The sequence below is a fragment of the Galleria mellonella genome, unplaced genomic scaffold (genome assembly GCF_026898425.1).
Source record: "Galleria mellonella isolate WM207_F2 unplaced genomic scaffold, CSIRO_AGI_GalMel_v1 utg377, whole genome shotgun sequence".
In the NCBI taxonomy this organism is placed as follows: domain Eukaryota; kingdom Metazoa; phylum Arthropoda; class Insecta; order Lepidoptera; family Pyralidae; genus Galleria; species Galleria mellonella.
This window is the reverse complement of record NW_026442089.1, coordinates 529,541-548,304: the sequence shown is the minus strand read 5'-3', so window position 1 is coordinate 548,304 and position 18,764 is coordinate 529,541. Positions and strand designations below refer to the sequence as shown.

The following is an 18,764-nucleotide window of genomic DNA, read 5'->3' as shown; positions in this document are numbered from 1 at the left end:
TGGGTCGACGTGTGTACGGCTTCGGTGGTTCATATCGAAGTTATCTCTAGTTCACCGTTGTCGTGTACAGATGGCGCTACTGGTCGAGTCCCTAATATTAGTAAACAAATCCGCAAGCACAGAAAATACAATTTAAATCAAAATTTTGAAAAAAATTCATAGCAAATATTAATGCATACTCCACTCGAAAATTAGCAGTACATATTTATAATTTACAAAATAAAAGTAGAAGTCGTAGTCAATTATATTTATACATAAATATAGTAAATTGATACTAAATATGAGAGAAAGAAATAATTTATTGTAGACACGTTGAATTCTAAAAGTATTTATGAAAAGATAATTTAAAATACAATTCCTTATTTTATTCACACTTTATACAAGAGTACCCTTGTATTACGAAAAAAAAACTGGTTTGACACTAGTAGCTTTGTATTGGTACCAACTATTAAATAAATGTGTATAACACACATAATAGTCACATGGAAAATGTTTACTTTCGTTTTATTTAACATTATGCAAAAAAACACCCTTGAGCTCACCCACAAAATTGGCATTATGTAGCACGATTGTTTGGTAATGGCTAGATGGGTAAGATACATTTTTCTTTGATAAACAACACTAGCAAATAGGGGGGAAAGGGATTGTTAGTAATGGAGACTAAGAATCCCATTGCTAGCAATATACCCAACCAGGTCGACCTCCTCGTGGTTCCCCCTGGAAACTATCATGATTAATTCCAGATGAATTCATCATGATGGGCTAACTGGCCTGTTTTCATTCTCAACGATCACCCTTCACTGGCGCCCCGCCAGCGTATCCCGTTAGCGCAGGCGGGGTTACCATTCCATTTTCATTCAATAAAAAAAAAAAAAAAAAACACTAGCAAATAAACAGAACTAATTTATAATTTTTCAAAAAATATTTCAGTTTTTATATCGCAATACAGACGCATCACCTACAGTTATTACTGTTCACTAGCTCGCTATCTCTTTTAAGTTATACAAATTACGTCAAATGCGAAGATTGGAGTCGATGCTGAGACGCTATAAACGTATCTCTTTGACCTAATATTTTCATTTTATTGTTTAACGAATTTTACGATTTTGGACAATCATAAACTAAATTCAATTTTTACTAAAATCGACATTTTGTTCATATTGGGTTTTAGTATAAAGACTTCAAATTAAAATTTCAATAGGTTTAGAAGGGGGAAAGGGATTGTTAGTAATGGAGACTGAGAATCCTATTGCTTGCAATATACCCACCCAACCAGGTCGATCTCCTCGCAATTCTCCCTGGAAACTATCATGGTTAATTCCTGATGAATTCATCATGATGGGCTAACTGGCCTGTTTTCATTCTCATCTATCACCCTTCACTGGTGTTCCGCCAGCGTATACCGTTAGTGCAGGCGGGGTTACCATACCATTTTTACCCATGAAAAAAAAAAGTTAAAAGAAAAATGGCGTCTTAACAACCCGCCGATCTGCAAATATACAAGAATTTGAGATGTTGGCATATTTTTTGCAAGTGCCTTTGTGTTTAGCGTTATAATAACGATGCCAATTGTAAAACAAGTCTACAATTACACCGGAAAAAAATTCTTTTTTTGATAGGTGAGGATGGACGAGACACAGTGAAAAATATTACTTATACGTAGATCACAACGAAACGATAACGCGTTTTACTTTTTTAGTGGCGCCATCTTGTGATACATTATTGTACTTATTTGTCACTACTTGCGCGGTTTTGAAAACATTTTTAATATATGATTTGACTGATAAGTATTAATGTATAGAGTGTTTTTATAATTTAAAGTAGTTAATTTCGTATTGGTACAAATTTACTTTGTTTGACCTGAGGGTCAAACAAAGTAAATTTGTACGAAAATGTGAGCATTTTGATAGCACGTGCAAATTGTGTCTTGCCACTATTAAAAAATAATTGTTGCCACATTCAATTTATATCTTATTCCGCCTATGAATAGGTACACTTTATATATAAATATATTTTTTATTGCTATTGCTTTTCTAGGGATTTTTGTTTATTCACTATTTATTTGTCAGTTTTAGATCATATAAATTTCTATGTATCGTAATAACCGTTTTTGGAAAAATTCTTATTGTATTGTAGCGAAGCGTTTTTTATATTTAAAACTGGAATGATACCTAATTTTATAATGGGTGATAATAGTATAGTAACTCCGTGTGCGCTATCGGTATATGCTAGTGAGGTACCAGTGATATATGACTGATGAGGATGAAAGCAGGTCAATTATCCCATCCTGACTAATGCAATTAGAATTAACCACGATGGTTTCCAGAAAGAATAATGTGGAGATCGACCTTATGGTGGACTAACAATCCTTTTCCCCCCGAATACCTAATACCTAATTAGGCTAACCTAGTGAAGTATGATTGATAAATGGGAATATAAATAATTAGAAGATCGTGACGAATATACCAAGAATTAACCACGATGGTGTTTCGATAAATCCGTGGAATCATTATTAGTTCTAAGGTAAAATAATATTTACGATTTTAGTAAATAATATAATGTGAATAATAATAAATAATACCCAACATATACAATATATATCACCTCAAAGTCCAACATTAATGTTTTGAGTTGTCATCAATGTTTTTAGTTGTCAGTGTCTTTGGCTGTCATGTGTACGTCATTCAATCAGTCTGTGTCAGTATTCCAGATTCGACGTTGACGTGGGTAGTTTACTAGACTTGACGGATTTTTTATTACTGTTTTGTTGATTATTTTCATTTCGTTGTGCAATTTTCATTCTGGATTCGCGATGTACAATAGCAATAATACAAGGACACTGGTTCAATAAAATTCATTTGTGTTGTACTGTGACTGTGTTTGTTGATTTGGGAATTCATAATCGGTATTTATTAGCGAAACTGCAACCTTCTGAAAGGTAAGTTTGTTGACTAAAATGTATAGTAATTGAATTAACACGTTACAATTAGATTTCTATTAATTTATAGGAAATTAACTATTAAGAATCAAGGAGATTGGATTCCAGTTTGTTTTTTATTACCCTCAAATTTGTATTACTCGTTACTTTAAACACACAAATATCGAGTATGTTAAACCGGTTGTGGTATCATTTATTCAATAACTTATGTCTTTATTATATTTATCGATTGCAGTGTTTAAGTTGCAATGCTAACTGATATTTTCTTATTTAAATGGATGAAATTGGTATTGTATACCATTTAGATTATTGGTATTTGCTGGCAGAGTACCAGTGAGTTATAACAATAGTAGTATAGATGCAGTTGAAATGAGGCCAACAGACCCATCATAATTATTTCATTACAAATCTCTTGTTAAAATTTTCAATGTGAACACATTTGAAATTTTTACAAAAATTTTAAAAAGAGATATAGAAATTTACCTGCTAGAATTTATAGATAGTAAGCCAAATATTTTTGTAATATGAATAAAAAACATATTACGTCAACCCCATATAATAGGGGGGAAAGGGATTGTTAGTAATGGAGACTGAGAATCTCATTGCTAGCAATATACCCAACTAGGTCGACCTTCTCCTGGTTTCCCCTGGAAACTATCATGGTTAATTCCTGATGAATTCATTATGATGGGCTAACTGACCTGTTTTCATTCTCATCTATCACCCTTCACTGGTGCTGCGCCAGCGTATCCTGTTAGCGCAGGCGGGGTTACCATAGCATTTTCACTCATAAAAAAAAACCCCCATATAATAATTGGGATACGGGTGGGAAGAAGAAGAAGGTTTATTGATAGTAATATGGCTGCTAGTAAGTATAGCCATACATATCTGTCACATATGTCTCCCATTAGGGTACGCAGAAACAATAGAATGCCAAATGCTTTAATTTAAACAGATTTCTTTCACCTTTTAGTTATGGATAAGATAAATTGTAATTAGATAATTACTATATATGGAAGTTATTTTAAAAAAAATACATAAAGTGTCTTATTATAGTCTTATATTGTGATCTAATGCTGCTTAGTAGTTTGTATTCACTCAAATTTAAACCACCAGAGGGACACTTTGTACAAAAGTCGATTGCTTGGGTACCTCTGTCACATTTGTGTTTCAACCGTGAAGCAGCTGTGTTTGCATGGCTGTGTTTCGGTTTGGTGGGTGGGATATGGCGTAAATTTACTGGGTACAGAGGAATAACACCTGAGTCCTCAGGAATGGCAACGCATGGGGGGGTATCATGGGCGAAACAGTATACTCTGTTATGTCCATGGTACTGCTCATGTCTATAGGCGATGGTTACCACTTTCCATCAGGTGGGCCGTCAGCTTGTTTGCCATTCTGAGTTGTATAAAAAAAAAGTTAAACTTTTTGAAAAATCCAACTTACGCATTCTTCTTGGCTAAAATTGCATTCTGAATCGGTTGTAATAAAAAAGACTATTAAAAAATGCTTAAATCTAAGTTTACGTGAATAAAAATATTTCTTTATTTCCTTCCTAATAGGGGGTTTCAATCACGGCCATAACAATATTTTTTTAGAAGTTTTGCCTGTATGTCTATATATTTCAGCATTATACAAGTACCACTGTACTACATTGAATACCGTTTTCATTTCATTTGGTTATGTTTCTGAAGGTCTAACTTAAAATTTCATGTATGTCATCTAGAAATCTATTTAATTCGTTTTCCTATATTTGAAATCTACTTTAAGAAATGGCCGGCAAAAAGCTAGATGAAACAATAAATATAAATATAATCCAGGCTGGCCTTAGTTCTATGGGTTAAATATCTAAATAAACATTTATTATTATTATGGTCCTAGATATTGGTGGAGCTAGAACTAAACTTGGATGCGAACAAGTTACAGTGGGCATAGAAAGGTAGTTTAAAAAATGGAACTGTGAAATTCCTAAAAAAACTATGATGTGCGAGGTTTTTTTATACTACTATGGGGACAATGATGAAACGTTACTAAAGTCTAATGGCGGTTGCCAATCTGCCTGTCAAGCATAGCAACAGATTTGGATGGATAGGTCTTTTTTAATGGATGATAATGGAATGGAAACCCTGCTTGTACTAATGGTACACGCTGGAGGGTTACCAGTGAGGGATGATAGGTGAGAATGAAAAGGCAGTTAGCCCAACATGATGAATACACCAGGAATTCAATTCACGATAATTTCTAGGGAGGGACCATGTGGAGATCAATTGGCTTGAATATACTATATTATATTGCTAGCAATGGGACTGGTAGTCCGCATTAAAAACAATTCACCTTCTCCCCACTCCTCCCGTATAGATGGGGTACTTTTTTTTTGTGCTATGTATTGGGTTTGAGTTTCCAAACACTTGCATTTGCGCTTTTTGTGTATGCTCGTGTATGCCAAGGTTTGCAATTGGTTGACTTATCATCATATGGATGGTGGATTTGGGCTTCATCATTTGGATGGGGTACTGTCATAAGAACAAGGACTATGTAGAGGTGACACTCCTGCTAATTCAATATAATATTTGTACCTCTAGTGGTCTGCAAGAATTGAGTTTATTCAGGTTGTGTATAAGTTGTTAAGTTCTATTTGTCGTCGTTACTTCTATTGGTAGGAGGTCGCCTTACTCTACGTTTGTCTATACAAGGTTGCCACTTACAAATATTTTTTTCAGCTGTTTTAATATGAGATCGAATTGAGTTTTATTATTTGTCAATGACAAAGTAGATAGATAGATACTCTTTATTGTTTCCTCGAACGATTACAATAGTAAACTTATTATAAATACAAATAAATACAAGATAAGATTACACTGAGAAAACAATAGGCGTTCTTATTGTTGAAAGTGGTCTCTTCCAGGCAACATTTGGATGGAGAGGAGTAATTATTTAATTAATAATGGAGTAATAATTAAATTTAATTATAAACAGTTTCACTGAAGTTACGACGAAACTATGTTCGTTTTTTTAAAGACATATTTCTATATGTATTGAAATTGTATGTATTATATCTCTATAAAATATGTACAATAATTTGAAATTGTATGTAAACATGTAAATTTTAACTTACTGATACTTAAATAAATTCATATATATTTAAAAATATTAAATCTTATGTTGTTTTATGTATTATCTATTCTTATGTACATGTTGTGTGTGATTAGTAACAAACAAATAAACGATATATCTATCTATCTATCTATCTATCTATAAATACACATTTATACACATACATCTTTATCGTATAAACTGTCGTAAATTATAATTAATTTAGAAAGGATCGTTTACGAACGTTCATGCGTTTCGTAAACAATCTCTGTATTGTCATTTTTGACATTTGTTTATGATATCGATCGCCACACGCTTTGCATCTGTCTTGAGTGATTCTTTGAAAAATAAAGTATTCACATTAAGTACTCGTGTTTAAATATTAAATTGAAATCCAAGTGGGGGGACCCTAGAAAATACGTAACATAAACCATTAACTGTCCACTGTGGAACATAGGCCTTTGATTGCATACCTGAGTATATGATGATAATTTCAACATGATACCTCCACGCGTTCGTCAGAAAAAGAGTCTTGACAGACGGACGGACAACGAAGTGATCCTATAAGCGTTCCGTTTTACCTTTGTAGGTGCGGAATCCTAAAAAAATATAAATAAATAAGACGAATTGAAAATTGTTTCAAAATATTTACATACTCAAAAACCATTACCTCCATCCAAACCCTATTTAGTGTAAATTTATAATAATCAGTGTACTACAATTAGTTTCTCTGGGGAAGTCCTGGCGGCTTCCGGTGTTGTAAACAGCTATACTTGTACAATGACCCAGCATAGAGGCAAGCAATGATTTCTTTTATATCTGTATGCATGTATACTAATATTATAAAGAGGAAAGATTTGGGTCTTTGTATGTTTTTTTTTGTAATGGATAAACTCAAAAACTACTCAACTGATTTTAAAAATGTTACACTTATATAAAGCTACATTATCATAAAGTCATATAGGCTATATATTTTTTTAATTACATATTTCTACTGAAATTATAATAATATAACTCAAGATATCAAATATTTTCCTTTTAAAGTTAACATAAAATACTAAATTTAACTTTCTATCTATCTACCCGTGCAAAGTAGGGGCGGATCGCTAGTATTGATATAAAAAAAAGAAAATAAAGTTGGAGTGAATTAAAAAAAAAGAAGGCACAAGCAGGCGATGGAAAAATCCACCATCGAACGACGAGATCGGAGATGTTTCAGAGATATTTGAATTTAGAACAGACCGGTACGTCACGTCCACGATTCCGCATTCTAAATTCAAATATTTTCGAATACGTTGCTTTGAAACTATTTGAATTTAGTCTATCACAATTTGTAATTGAATTTAGCCTCCATATTGTTAAGAATCGCGCGCTTTTTTCGGCGCTAACCCGAATTACGTACTCACACATTGTCACATGTACAAACGTTACTTGTTCCTGTAGTTGTGATAATTACAAATCATTGTGTTTTTTGTATGAAGTGTCCGAGGTTATTTTTTTTTTATTTGATGTTTCTGTCGCTATTTTTTAAGCTTAAGTTTGTGAATTGTGATTATATTGAATCGGGTTATTTATTATTTTTTTTTTTGTCGGATGAAAATGCATTGATAACTCCGCCTGCGCTAACGGGATACGCTGGCGGAGCACCAGTGAAGGGTGATAGATGAGAATGAAAACAGGCCATTTAGCCCATCATGATGAATTCATCAGGAATTAACCATGTTAGTTTCCAGGGAGAACCGCGTGGTGGTCGACCTGGCTAGGTATATTTCTAGCAATGGGATTTTTAGTTTCCATTACTAACAATCCCTTTCCCCCGTGTTATTTATTACTGATGTTGTCACCATTGTACTTGTTTATTTGCCGAGTGAAATGTACATATTTTTTATATTAATTAGGTCACGGTCGACGGGCAATACGAGAATAAACCTACGATAAAAAGTAGCATTGAAAAAAGTTGCTCTCTACTATCACCGTGTTCTCGTAAGCAATAGTTTTTTTTTATGCAACTCAGAATGGCAAACAAGCTGACGGTCCACCTGATGGAAAGTGGTAACCGTCGCCTATAGACATGAGCAGTACCATGAACATAACAGAGTATACTGTTTCGCCCATGGTCCTGCTCATGCGGTTGCCATTCCTGACGACTCAGGTGTTATTCCTCTGTACCCAGTAAATTCACTGCCATATTTCATCCTTCAAACCGAAACACGGCCATACAAACACAACTGCTTCTCGGTAGAAACACGAATGTGACAGAGGTACCCAAGCAATCGACTTTTGTACAAAATCTCCCATTGGTAGTTTCTCGCAGCACCATTATTGTGGAAACACTCTATCTATAGAATCTAAGATCTAATAGATATTTTATTAAAATCGGTTTAGTAGTGTTTAAGTGAAAATTACTGGTATTTGTCACGGTTTTTTTTTATGGGTGAAAATGGTATGGCAACCCCGCCTGCGCTAACGGGATACGCTGGCGGAGCACCAGTGAAGGGTGATAGATGAGAATGAAAACAGGCCAGTTAGCCCATCATGATGAATTCATCAGAAATTAACCATGATAGTTTCCAGGAAGAATCGCAAGGAGGTCGACCTGGTTGGGTATATTGCTAGCAATGGGATTCTCAGTCTCCATTACTAACAATCCCTTTCCCCCTTTTTGTCACGGTTGAAGTCTGTTTTTTTTCAGGACAGAATCTTTAATTATTGTATTATATGTCCGGGGTTTGTATTAATGTTGTTTTCGACGCCTCCCGAAGTGTTTGTCCCGCGGGTTATCGAGTGTAACCTCAGTGCTTACTGTCGCCAACTTGATAAAGCTCCGACATAAATAAGTGTATCAAAATACCCATTGACATAAGACAAGTGTCTAACAAATTTATTTTTAAGAGAAAAGTCTACTAATGTTTTTTGAAAAAGCTGCGAAAGCCGTGATGAGAATGAAAACAGGCCAGTTAGCCCATCATGATGAATTCATTAGGAATTAACCATGATAGTTTCTAGGGGGAACCGCGAGGAGTTCGACCTGTTTGGGTATATTGCTAGCAATGGGATTCTCAGTCTCCATTACTAACAATCCCTTTCCCCCCTGTAGGTATATTTGTATGTATGTTTTTATGAATACATGTTTAATGTATTCATCTATGTGTGTATATGTGTATAATCATAATATGCAGTAGTTTTCCATGTGTATGTATTGTAAATTGTAAGTCAATATCGATACGTACGTGTAATTGTTTATTTGCAACATTTTTCAATATTTTCACCGCATAATTACATTTTCTCAAACATGCTTGGAAATGTGAGCTTCATTTTGACAATCTTATTCGAGATAAATCAAAATTGCCGTACTGGCCAGATACATGCGGGCACCGGCAGGCAAAAATTGTATGAAAATCCATATCTGTCGTGTTTTGCGGCCAGATAAATTACTATGTAAACTCATATCTGTCCTGTAATTTAAAAATGGAATGACCTTTTACTTCGAAACATGGCTATCGAGGAGGTAACTAATACAAGGTTTTATTTAAATTTCGAAATTTTGCAAATTGCTAGGCTTGCAAATAGAAAGCTGTTTATTGAAAAAAAAAAACAAAGGAACATTATGGCGCGTGAAAAATTATTATTGTTCGTTATTCGTCATAGAACTTAAAAATTAAAATTGTTTTTGATTTCCGCGCATTGTTTGAGAAAAGTAATATACAAGCCTTGGCCACAATTAGGCATTGGTTGACTCACGTATGTGTGCCTCGGCTACGCCTCGGCCCACATTTGCACGTTCGTCCATCAGTGCCTCAGTTGTTGGCCGCTGCAGTAATGTACTATTCTGTTTTGCCAAAGGTTGACTGCGAGAGAATGCTATATAGTATTAACCCCGCCTTTGGTCCATAATTTTTTTTTGTAATGTGGTCTATAAAAAAAAATAGTGTGGTAGTTTAGTGGTGAAACTGGTCTTGCAGTTGTAAAGTGCAGGGTTGCAATCCTGGCGTTCTAGATAAAAAGCAATCTTTATTTCCAGCGAGACCGTGATATATGGTGGTGTCCAGTGTCTCATTTCCATTCATGGGATTGCTAGCGATAACGATTCCATCGATGGAATTGCCTGCCACTTTTCTATGGGGCCTAACTAATTCGAGACCATGACGGTGCCGCGAGCGCCTACACCTCGCGCTTAGAGGGTCGAAGCGTGCAATCCGACTACAATTAGACTAGCGCTCGCGTTATAGTCGCTCTTGATTAAGGGTTTCGAATTGGTCCGGCAACTAGTCGAGGTACCAATCGATAGTTAAGTTGTATGTATTTATGTCACATATTTACATGAATGAAACACAGATTAGATCGCTATCTCGGATTTTATTATTTGTATTCTCATTAAGCTAATTATAATAATGATACTTTTATTTGTCATTGATTTGAATGATTTATTTTACAAACAAACATGATTAAACGTAGTAAACAAGCGATTTGAAATTTTGTAATAGGAAATATTCGTAAATATCCTAAAGCAAGGGGTGCCAAAGTGGGGAGCGCGGTGACTGGCAAATGGGTGCGTGGACCATATTTTTATACGATTTGAAATGGCAAATAAGCCCACAGGCTTATCTGTAGTGTCAATATTGCTAATATCAGTAATATAATATGTATATTATAATTATTGTTTTGTTATTTCAATTTTTTTTTTATATTTACAACGTGCGTGCATGCGTTGCGTGAATTTACAGGGTACAGAGGAATAACACCTGAGTCCTCAGGAGTGGCAACGCATGGGGTATCATGGAAAAAACAATATACTCTGTTATGTCCACGGTACTGCTCATGTCTATAGGCGACGGTTACTACTTTCCATCAGGTGGGCCGTCAGCTCGTTTGCCATTCTAAGTTGTATAAAAAAAAATATTACGTTAACCCTTCTTTGCATGATTTTTTTTATTGGTGAAATCAAAGTCATATAATCAAAGTGATATAATTAATGTTTAAAATTAAACGAAAAATGGTTAAAACAATAAATTTGATAGCTTTGTTTTTTTTCTGCAATGGACATTAAAAAATTATTTAGACACAACTTAAAGTGAACTTGGTCGTTTATATAAGTTTTAGGCATTCAATGTTATGATGGAAATTTCCACCAGTGTGCAAAGAAGGGTTAACTAACTGTTGAATCAGCTGTCTAATACTAAACATAGCTTTGCCCGTAAGAGGGGTTTTGCCAGTAGTTGCCACGCTTAGCAGGCGAGTTTGACAAGCTTAGTTAGGATTTTGGATATGTTTTAAGAGAGACACTGCTGCCCATCTCTCACTAAAACGTAGTTTGACATAATAGATACATATTTATTACAGTTTTAAACTGGAGTCCTATATATAAAACTTTGAGAACAGTTGCTCTAATGTGATATGCTTATCGTATGCAGTTTAGGTACGTTAACCTTTCTCCATGAGTCCATGACTAGTGTGATAAGGGCTGACAGCCAGATATTTGTTATATTATATAGTTATTTTGAATTTTCCATTAAGACTTCCAACTTTATCCATCCATGCTATGTGGTCCACCTGATGGAAATTGGCAACCATCGCATATAGGCGTAACAGCACCGTGGACATAAGGGTCATAATAATACACTGTGATGCATGGGCCATGGGGTGCCTCTCATACGTTTCCATTTCTAGGTTATTATTATTATATCAGCCTTTAACTGTCCACTGCTGGACATAGGCCTATCCCATAAAGAGGCTGTTGCCAATTGTTGTCACGCTTGGCAAGCGGGTTGGTAACCGCAGTTAGGTTTTGATGATGTCTTAAGAGGGACGCTGCTTAAATTCCCTTAGTCGCCTCCAATGATACCCATGGGACAAAAAGGGGTGTCCCATTCTATGCTAGGATCACACGGCACATTTCTGGTTCCTGTAATGTTATACCCGTCCGTTATATAAATCCGTACCCTGTAATTTGATGGTTTTCAGGTGGGACCACGAAGAGGTCGACCTAATAGGGTGTATTGCTAGTAATGGGGCTGTCCAATTCATCTCCAAGGCTCCATTACTAACAGTCCCTTTCCTCCCGGAGCCCTTCGGGTAGAACTTAAAGATAATTAAAGAACAAATCATATATATATATATATATATATATATATATATATATATATATATATATATATATATATATACAATATATATATTTTCTCAAACATGCTTGGAAATGTGAGCATTATTTTGACAATCTTTTTTGAGATAAATCAAAATTGGCGTTGATGAACTCAAGTATGTGTGCCTCGGCTACGCCTCGGCCCACATATGCACGTTCGTCCATCGATGCATCAGTTGCTGGCCGCTGCAGTAATGTACTATACTTACTTCTTTTATTAACTAAACTAAGAGTAGAATAAATAAAATATAAAGAATGCTGCTTGTTGAGAGGTTGCTTATATAGAGCGTTCATTGTATTATTTTATTGTATTTTACAATAACAGGAAAATTTACAGTAACTATTAATACATTACAGTACTAAGTTGCTTTCCGGGACAGTTTCGAAATGCTTCATACAGAACTAGTACGGCGCATTCTTATCGTATTCGAGTCACGGTTCGGTGCGTTTAAAATTATAAACGCCGGTGATATACAAGTTAGTAGCTTCCTATGCGTGTCTCACAATAAACAACATACAAATTGTTGTGAGCATAACTGCCGTCAATTCAGGGCTTGTAGGCCTACCATGAAATGATATCCGATATTTCGGGGACGAACTAAACAGAAATTTGATGTTAAAATTACATAATACATGCTTTAAAATTATTAAAAATGTTAAAATATCGTTCCTCTGGACTATTAGGATAGGATTTATGATGAATGAAATGTTAAGCTCCATTTACTGGCTCGATTTAGGTACGAACAAAAACACGAAATTGAGCCCGAAAATTCGGAATTTCATTTCATGGTAGACCACGTGTTGTCCTTCTCGCGTAGTAAAAATTATCAAATTTGTACAGTAATATTTATATAATATAACATTTAGCTTGTTTGTCATTCTAAGTTGTATAAAAAAAAATGTTTTTCGAAATTTCGGGTCCGAATGAAACACAAATTTGATGTAAAATTACATGATGCATACCGTTTAAAAATATTAAAAATGCTAAAGTATCGTTCCTTTGGACTTTTATGGTAGGATTTATGACGAACGAAATGATAAGCTCCATTTACTGGGCTGATTTCGGTATGAACAAAAACACGAAATTGAGTCCGAAAATTCATTTCATGGTAGACCTCTTGTTGTCCTTCTCGTTTAGTAAAAACTATCAAATTTGTACAGTTATATCAGAATGGTTCCACAAAAAAGACTAACTTAATTTTAAATTATAACCAGGAATTTTGATATAAAATCTAAACTACTAAATAGATTTTTTATAAAATTTCTATATTTTTAATTCAAACTCTTTCCATAAAAAAATCAAAGTATTTTTTATGGAAAGAGGGAGACTTTGTACAAAAGTCGATTGCTTGGGTACCTCTGGTCCTATTCGTGTTGCAACCGTAAAGCAGTTGGCTTGGCTGTGTTTCGGTTTGAAGGGTGAAATATGGCGTGAATTTACTGGGTACAGAGGAATAACACCTGAGTCCTCAGGAATGGCAACGCATGGGGGATATCATGGAGGAAACAGTATACTCTGTTATGTCCACGGTACTGCTCATGTCTATACCACTTTCCATCAGGTGGACCGTCAGCTGCATAAAAAAATTGTATAAAAAAATAAAAGCTACTTGTTTGTTTAAAATAAATAAATAAATACTTGTTAATTATTGGTTCCAATATACATGTTTACAATCGATTAAGATTGTTCCTGTGTTGATTCTATTAATTATTTTTATATCCCTTTTTATTTTACTACTACTTGTTGTGAAACAGATCTATCTATTGACATGAATTTCGAAAAAAAAAACGTAGTTTATTGTTTATAGTGTTTCGCTGGTGAAAAGACGTTCCCCAACCACTTCCACATCTCACGGTCGCTGACCAAGCCGTATCACTTCTTGTGTTACCGGTCGTAACAGAAACCGGTACTGGTTTCTTCATCGCGTACGAGGTTATCCACGACTAGTGTTGCCAGGTGTCCCGATTTGCGCGGGATGTCCCGATTTTCAGGGGTCTAGGGACGCGTCCCGATTTGTACCTGATCGGGACGCTAAATGTCCCGATTAATCAAAAAATTAAAAAGTTTTTTCATAAAAAAATGTATAATTACGCTACGTATATTACTACGTATTATGTATTACAAGACTATTTTTTTTATACAACTTAGAATGGCAAACAAGCTGACGGCTCACCTGATGGAAAGTGGTAACCGTTGCCTATACACATGAGCAGTACCATGGACCTGGCAACACTACTCCTGACCTCCTTTGATTTGTAATGAGTCTATAAGAAAGTAAATTGAAAGGATTGTCATTTAATTTCCAGAAGGCATCGCATGTGGCCAGGCGTGGATCGCCTCCGGCCGCGATGGCGGGTGGGTGCGCGTGGTCGCGGCGCGTGGCCGCACGCGTGCGCACCATGCGCAGTTTAGTGCGCGACACGGAACGTGCACTGCGCGACGTTGTTGACATACTCAGCGTTGGTGAGTTTAGATTTGTATTATATATTTTTTTATTTAATTAGCATGCAAATACATTAAAAAAAAACACTATGATTTTTAGTACTATTTGAATCTCTTGGGCTTGTGTGTGGTACTTTACATGTCGTTCTCAAATGTCAATATTTACATTAATATTCTGCTGTTTTAGCAAGATTGGACAGTAAATAAGCTTTCAGTTTAAATTTTATTGTAGATTGAATGATGGAATTATCGAAGTAAACCCTTTATTAAATCACTCGACCAATTTAGATGTTTTTAAGCGAGACACGTATGAAACCAGTCTATGAAAGTTAATGGAACAGAGATTGTCTCTCGCACTCGAGTCTCTTTTTCTACTCCGCGAGAGACTTGGCGTGAAATAAATTGTGAGATAAAGTTGCAATGATTATAACATTTTGTTTCACAAAAAATCTACTTCAATCTTGAGATTAGTACGTGTCAAATATTACTTCGAATGGTGAGCGTATGCTTTTATATCCGAACTGCCATACGGCAGTGACATTGCAGGGTTCGGATACGTAGAATAAAATAGAAATATTTATAATCAAATATACTTGTTTACAAGCTCTTTTAAATCGTTAATTTTTTTATGATTCTACTACTGTGTTAGGTATGTTGTTGTTTGGGAAGGAAAACCCGTAAGAAACTCAACAGCTACTCTTTTTAAATGATTAAGTACAAGATATTTTATATTTGTATGGGCATTGTGATTATAATTAGCATTGGGTTACTATGTATGTGTGTTATTTAATGGGAAATAAACAGCACTGGTTCATGAGTATGACGGATTAGCAAGCCATCATTGCGTTCAACCATATTTAAGGCTCAACAATCGGGCCAAATGCATTGCCATAATATTTGAGTCCTCAGGAATGTCAACTCATAAGAACTACCATGAGTATTACAGTATATCTGTGATGTTTGTAGTGATATTTATGTCTATAGGTGACGGTTTCCATATTCAATCAAGTGGGCCGTCAGCTTCTCAGCAAAAGAGTCAGCTCTTAAAATCCAGGCATTTATCATTTCCAGATCTGGACATATCTGTAACAGTCCATGAAATCGGACACTTGTCAGCCCGTTCCACAGCCTTGGTCATATTCGGCACCAGTCCATCAGCGCGAGCACGTCTACTCCACTGTCTGCTGGGCAGGAAGCTGCTCCCGGAACCGACTCCAAGAGGCTGTCGATGGGTATGGTTTTACTGTTATTTTTTTATACATCCTAGAACGAACCTGATGAAAAGTGGTAACCGTCACCTATAGGCACGGTTTATTACCATGAACGCCAAATACCCCTCTGTGTATGATACTATGTATGTAGCTACCATAGAATATTAGGGCAGTCAGCAACGTTCCTTTTGTCACAGCAAATGCTGAATGGTGATCACGTTGCTAATATTGGCAATATAAAGTAATACAGGATATATTAATAGTACTTATATGTATTGAGTAATATTTCTAGTATATATTATAATTTGTTAATATTTTAACCTACTTATTTGTGCTTATATATTGTGAATAAAGATTTATTCATTACCACATTACATTCCAGAATTGATATGGTACTGTATGTATAGTACTTAGTTTTTGTTTGGGAGACTTTGTACAAAAGTCGATTGTTTGGGTACATCTGTCCAATTCGTGTTTCTACCGTGAAACAGTTGTGTTTGTATGGCTGTGCATCGGTTTGAATGGTGGGATATGGTGTGAATTTACAGGGTACAGAGGAATAATACCTGTGTCCTCAGGAATGGCAACGCATGGGGGGTATCATGGGCGAAACAGTATACTCCGTTATGTGCATGGTACTGCTCATGTCTGTAGGCGACGGTTACCGCTTTCCATTAGGTGGGCCGTCAGCTTATTTGCCATTCTAAGTTGTATAAAAAAAAGCTGACTGGGCACCAGTGAGGGATGACAGGTGAGGATGAAAGTAGGTTAGCTGGCTTATTGTGGTGAATTTAACAAGGCTTAACCACGATAGTTTGCAGGGGAAATCGCGTGGACGTCTACCTGATTGGGTATATTGCAACGGGGCTGACCCCATTACTATTTATTTATTTATTTAACTCTTTGTTGCACCATAAATAAAAATATACAATGACAAGTGAAATACAGTAACATAAATACAGATTGAAATATACATATAAAGGTACAAAAGGCGGTCTTATCGCTAGGGCAATCTCTTGCAGACAATCTTTGGTTAAAGGAAAACAGATAGAAAAGGGCAGGTGGCGCAAGAGTGAATGTGTCTGTGTGTCTGTCCATTATGTCAGACATTATTATGTCTGTCCCACCTCAGTATCTAGTAACTTCACTATCTGCATATCATGATAGAGAACAGCTATGCTAGCATAATTTCTTAGCATAGATTCACCAGTTACCAGTTACAGTTCACCAGATAGCATAGACAAAGGAATTAATGCGACGAATTAAGACGACTCTGGTATATGTATGATTGTTTCGCAAATTGTCTGAGTGGATTTGTATTTCTATAAATCACTGGTTAATATCCGGCTCGAAGGACCAAAATACATAAAAGGATCTTTGGTGTACAAGAAGCAAATTACAGTTTCTATTTTTTTTTTTCCAATTTTATTTGGAGACACGTTTGTTACATAAAAAATAGCAATAAGTCCGCCATGTACTAATGAATATTATTCATAATAAAAATAAATAAAATAAAAATACATCGGAAGAGAGTGACACTACAAAGTTGCCATATTTAAAATATTATATATTGTTGCTATTTCCAATACAGCATAGTAGTGATATTTTTCCAGCTGCGTATCCAGTACGGTAGTACGACGCAAGTGCACCTCACGCTCGGCAACTCGGAGTTCGAGTTTGTCGAGGAGTTGGTATGCAACAAGGGACCGTGGGAGACACTGCCCATAGAGGTATAGGTTTTATTAGTCTATTAATATTATAAATGCAAAAGCGTGTAAGGATGGATGGATGGATATTTGTTACTTTTTCAAGCACAAACTACTGGAGTGATTTGATGAAATTTCTTACACGGCTATAGTATATTTAGGATACCTTATGTAGTAATTGATTCATGCAGGCGAGGCCTCCGGATGCTGCTGATCATAGGTTACAGCGGTATCCTTTTTTTTTGATAGGTGAAAATGGAATGGTGACTCCGCCTTCGCTAACAGTATACGCTGGCGGAGCACCAGTGAAAGGTGTTCGATGAAAATGAAAACAGGCTAGCCCATCATGATGTATTCATCAGGAATTAACGATGATAGTTTCCAGGGGGAATCGCGTGAAGGTCGACCTGGTTGGGTATATTGCTAGCAATAGGATTCTCAATCTCCATTACTAACAATTCCTGTCTCCCCCAGCGGTCTTACTACCGGCGGAGTGGTAAGACTAGTGGCCGCTTCTATATTAGACTCAAGTGATACAATCAAGCATAGGCTAGGACCATTGTTTAAACCTGAGTATATTAGTACATATAATTCTCATACTAATTCCAGGATCTACTCCGCCAGGACCAAACAGACCTGGCCACGATGCTAGAAGTGGAATTGAACAATACATTCCTGAAAGATGGCCTCCGAATCGTCGTGCCTCCCGATATCTGCGACCCTGGATCTTTAAATCTCGAAACCCTTAAGAAAATGCACTCCGAATTATACTCCAAACGGGATCTGATACTCAAAAACTTTAATCCGGTCTACTTATATGCCATAGACAAATTAGGGAAGAGTGTGTTCAGTGAAAACTTTGTCTTTGGTTCAATGGTGACGTCACACAGTGAGGAGGATTTTTGGAATATGTTTAATTTGTACAGTGGGAACAATGGTGGTAGTGATAAGAGTGTTGTGCCTGATAAGGAGATGGTTGTGGAGGGGGGCGGGGATGATGCCGTGTTCTCGCCTGAGGTTGGCACTTTCTGAATATTTTTACTTTTTTTATGCAACTTAGAATGACAAACAAGCTGACGGCGCACCTGATGGATAGTGGTAACCGTCGCCTATAGACATGAGCAGTACCATGGACATAACAGAGTATACTATGTCATTTAGGATACACTTCACGCGTTCCATTCCTGAGATCTAAGGTGGTGTGCCTCTGTATCCTATATTATCACTTCCA

At 35.9% G+C, this 18,764-nt stretch overlaps 1 protein-coding gene across 1 annotated transcript in view; it reads left to right on the top strand.

The window, feature by feature from the left end:
• Window positions 1-2,715: 2,715 nt before the first annotated feature.
• Window positions 2,716-18,764, top strand: part of LOC113518738 (dual serine/threonine and tyrosine protein kinase-like) — a 41,469-nt gene continuing 25,420 nt past the window's right edge. Inside the window, exons 1-5 of the mRNA XM_052897609.1 lie at window positions 2,716-2,938; window positions 14,481-14,637; window positions 15,688-15,848; window positions 17,441-17,557; window positions 18,143-18,550. Coding sequence (XP_052753569.1) covers window positions 14,523-14,637; window positions 15,688-15,848; window positions 17,441-17,557; window positions 18,143-18,550 — 801 coding nt within the window. The 5' untranslated portion in view covers window positions 2,716-2,938; window positions 14,481-14,522. The remainder of the gene's footprint in view (window positions 2,939-14,480; window positions 14,638-15,687; window positions 15,849-17,440; window positions 17,558-18,142; window positions 18,551-18,764) is intronic.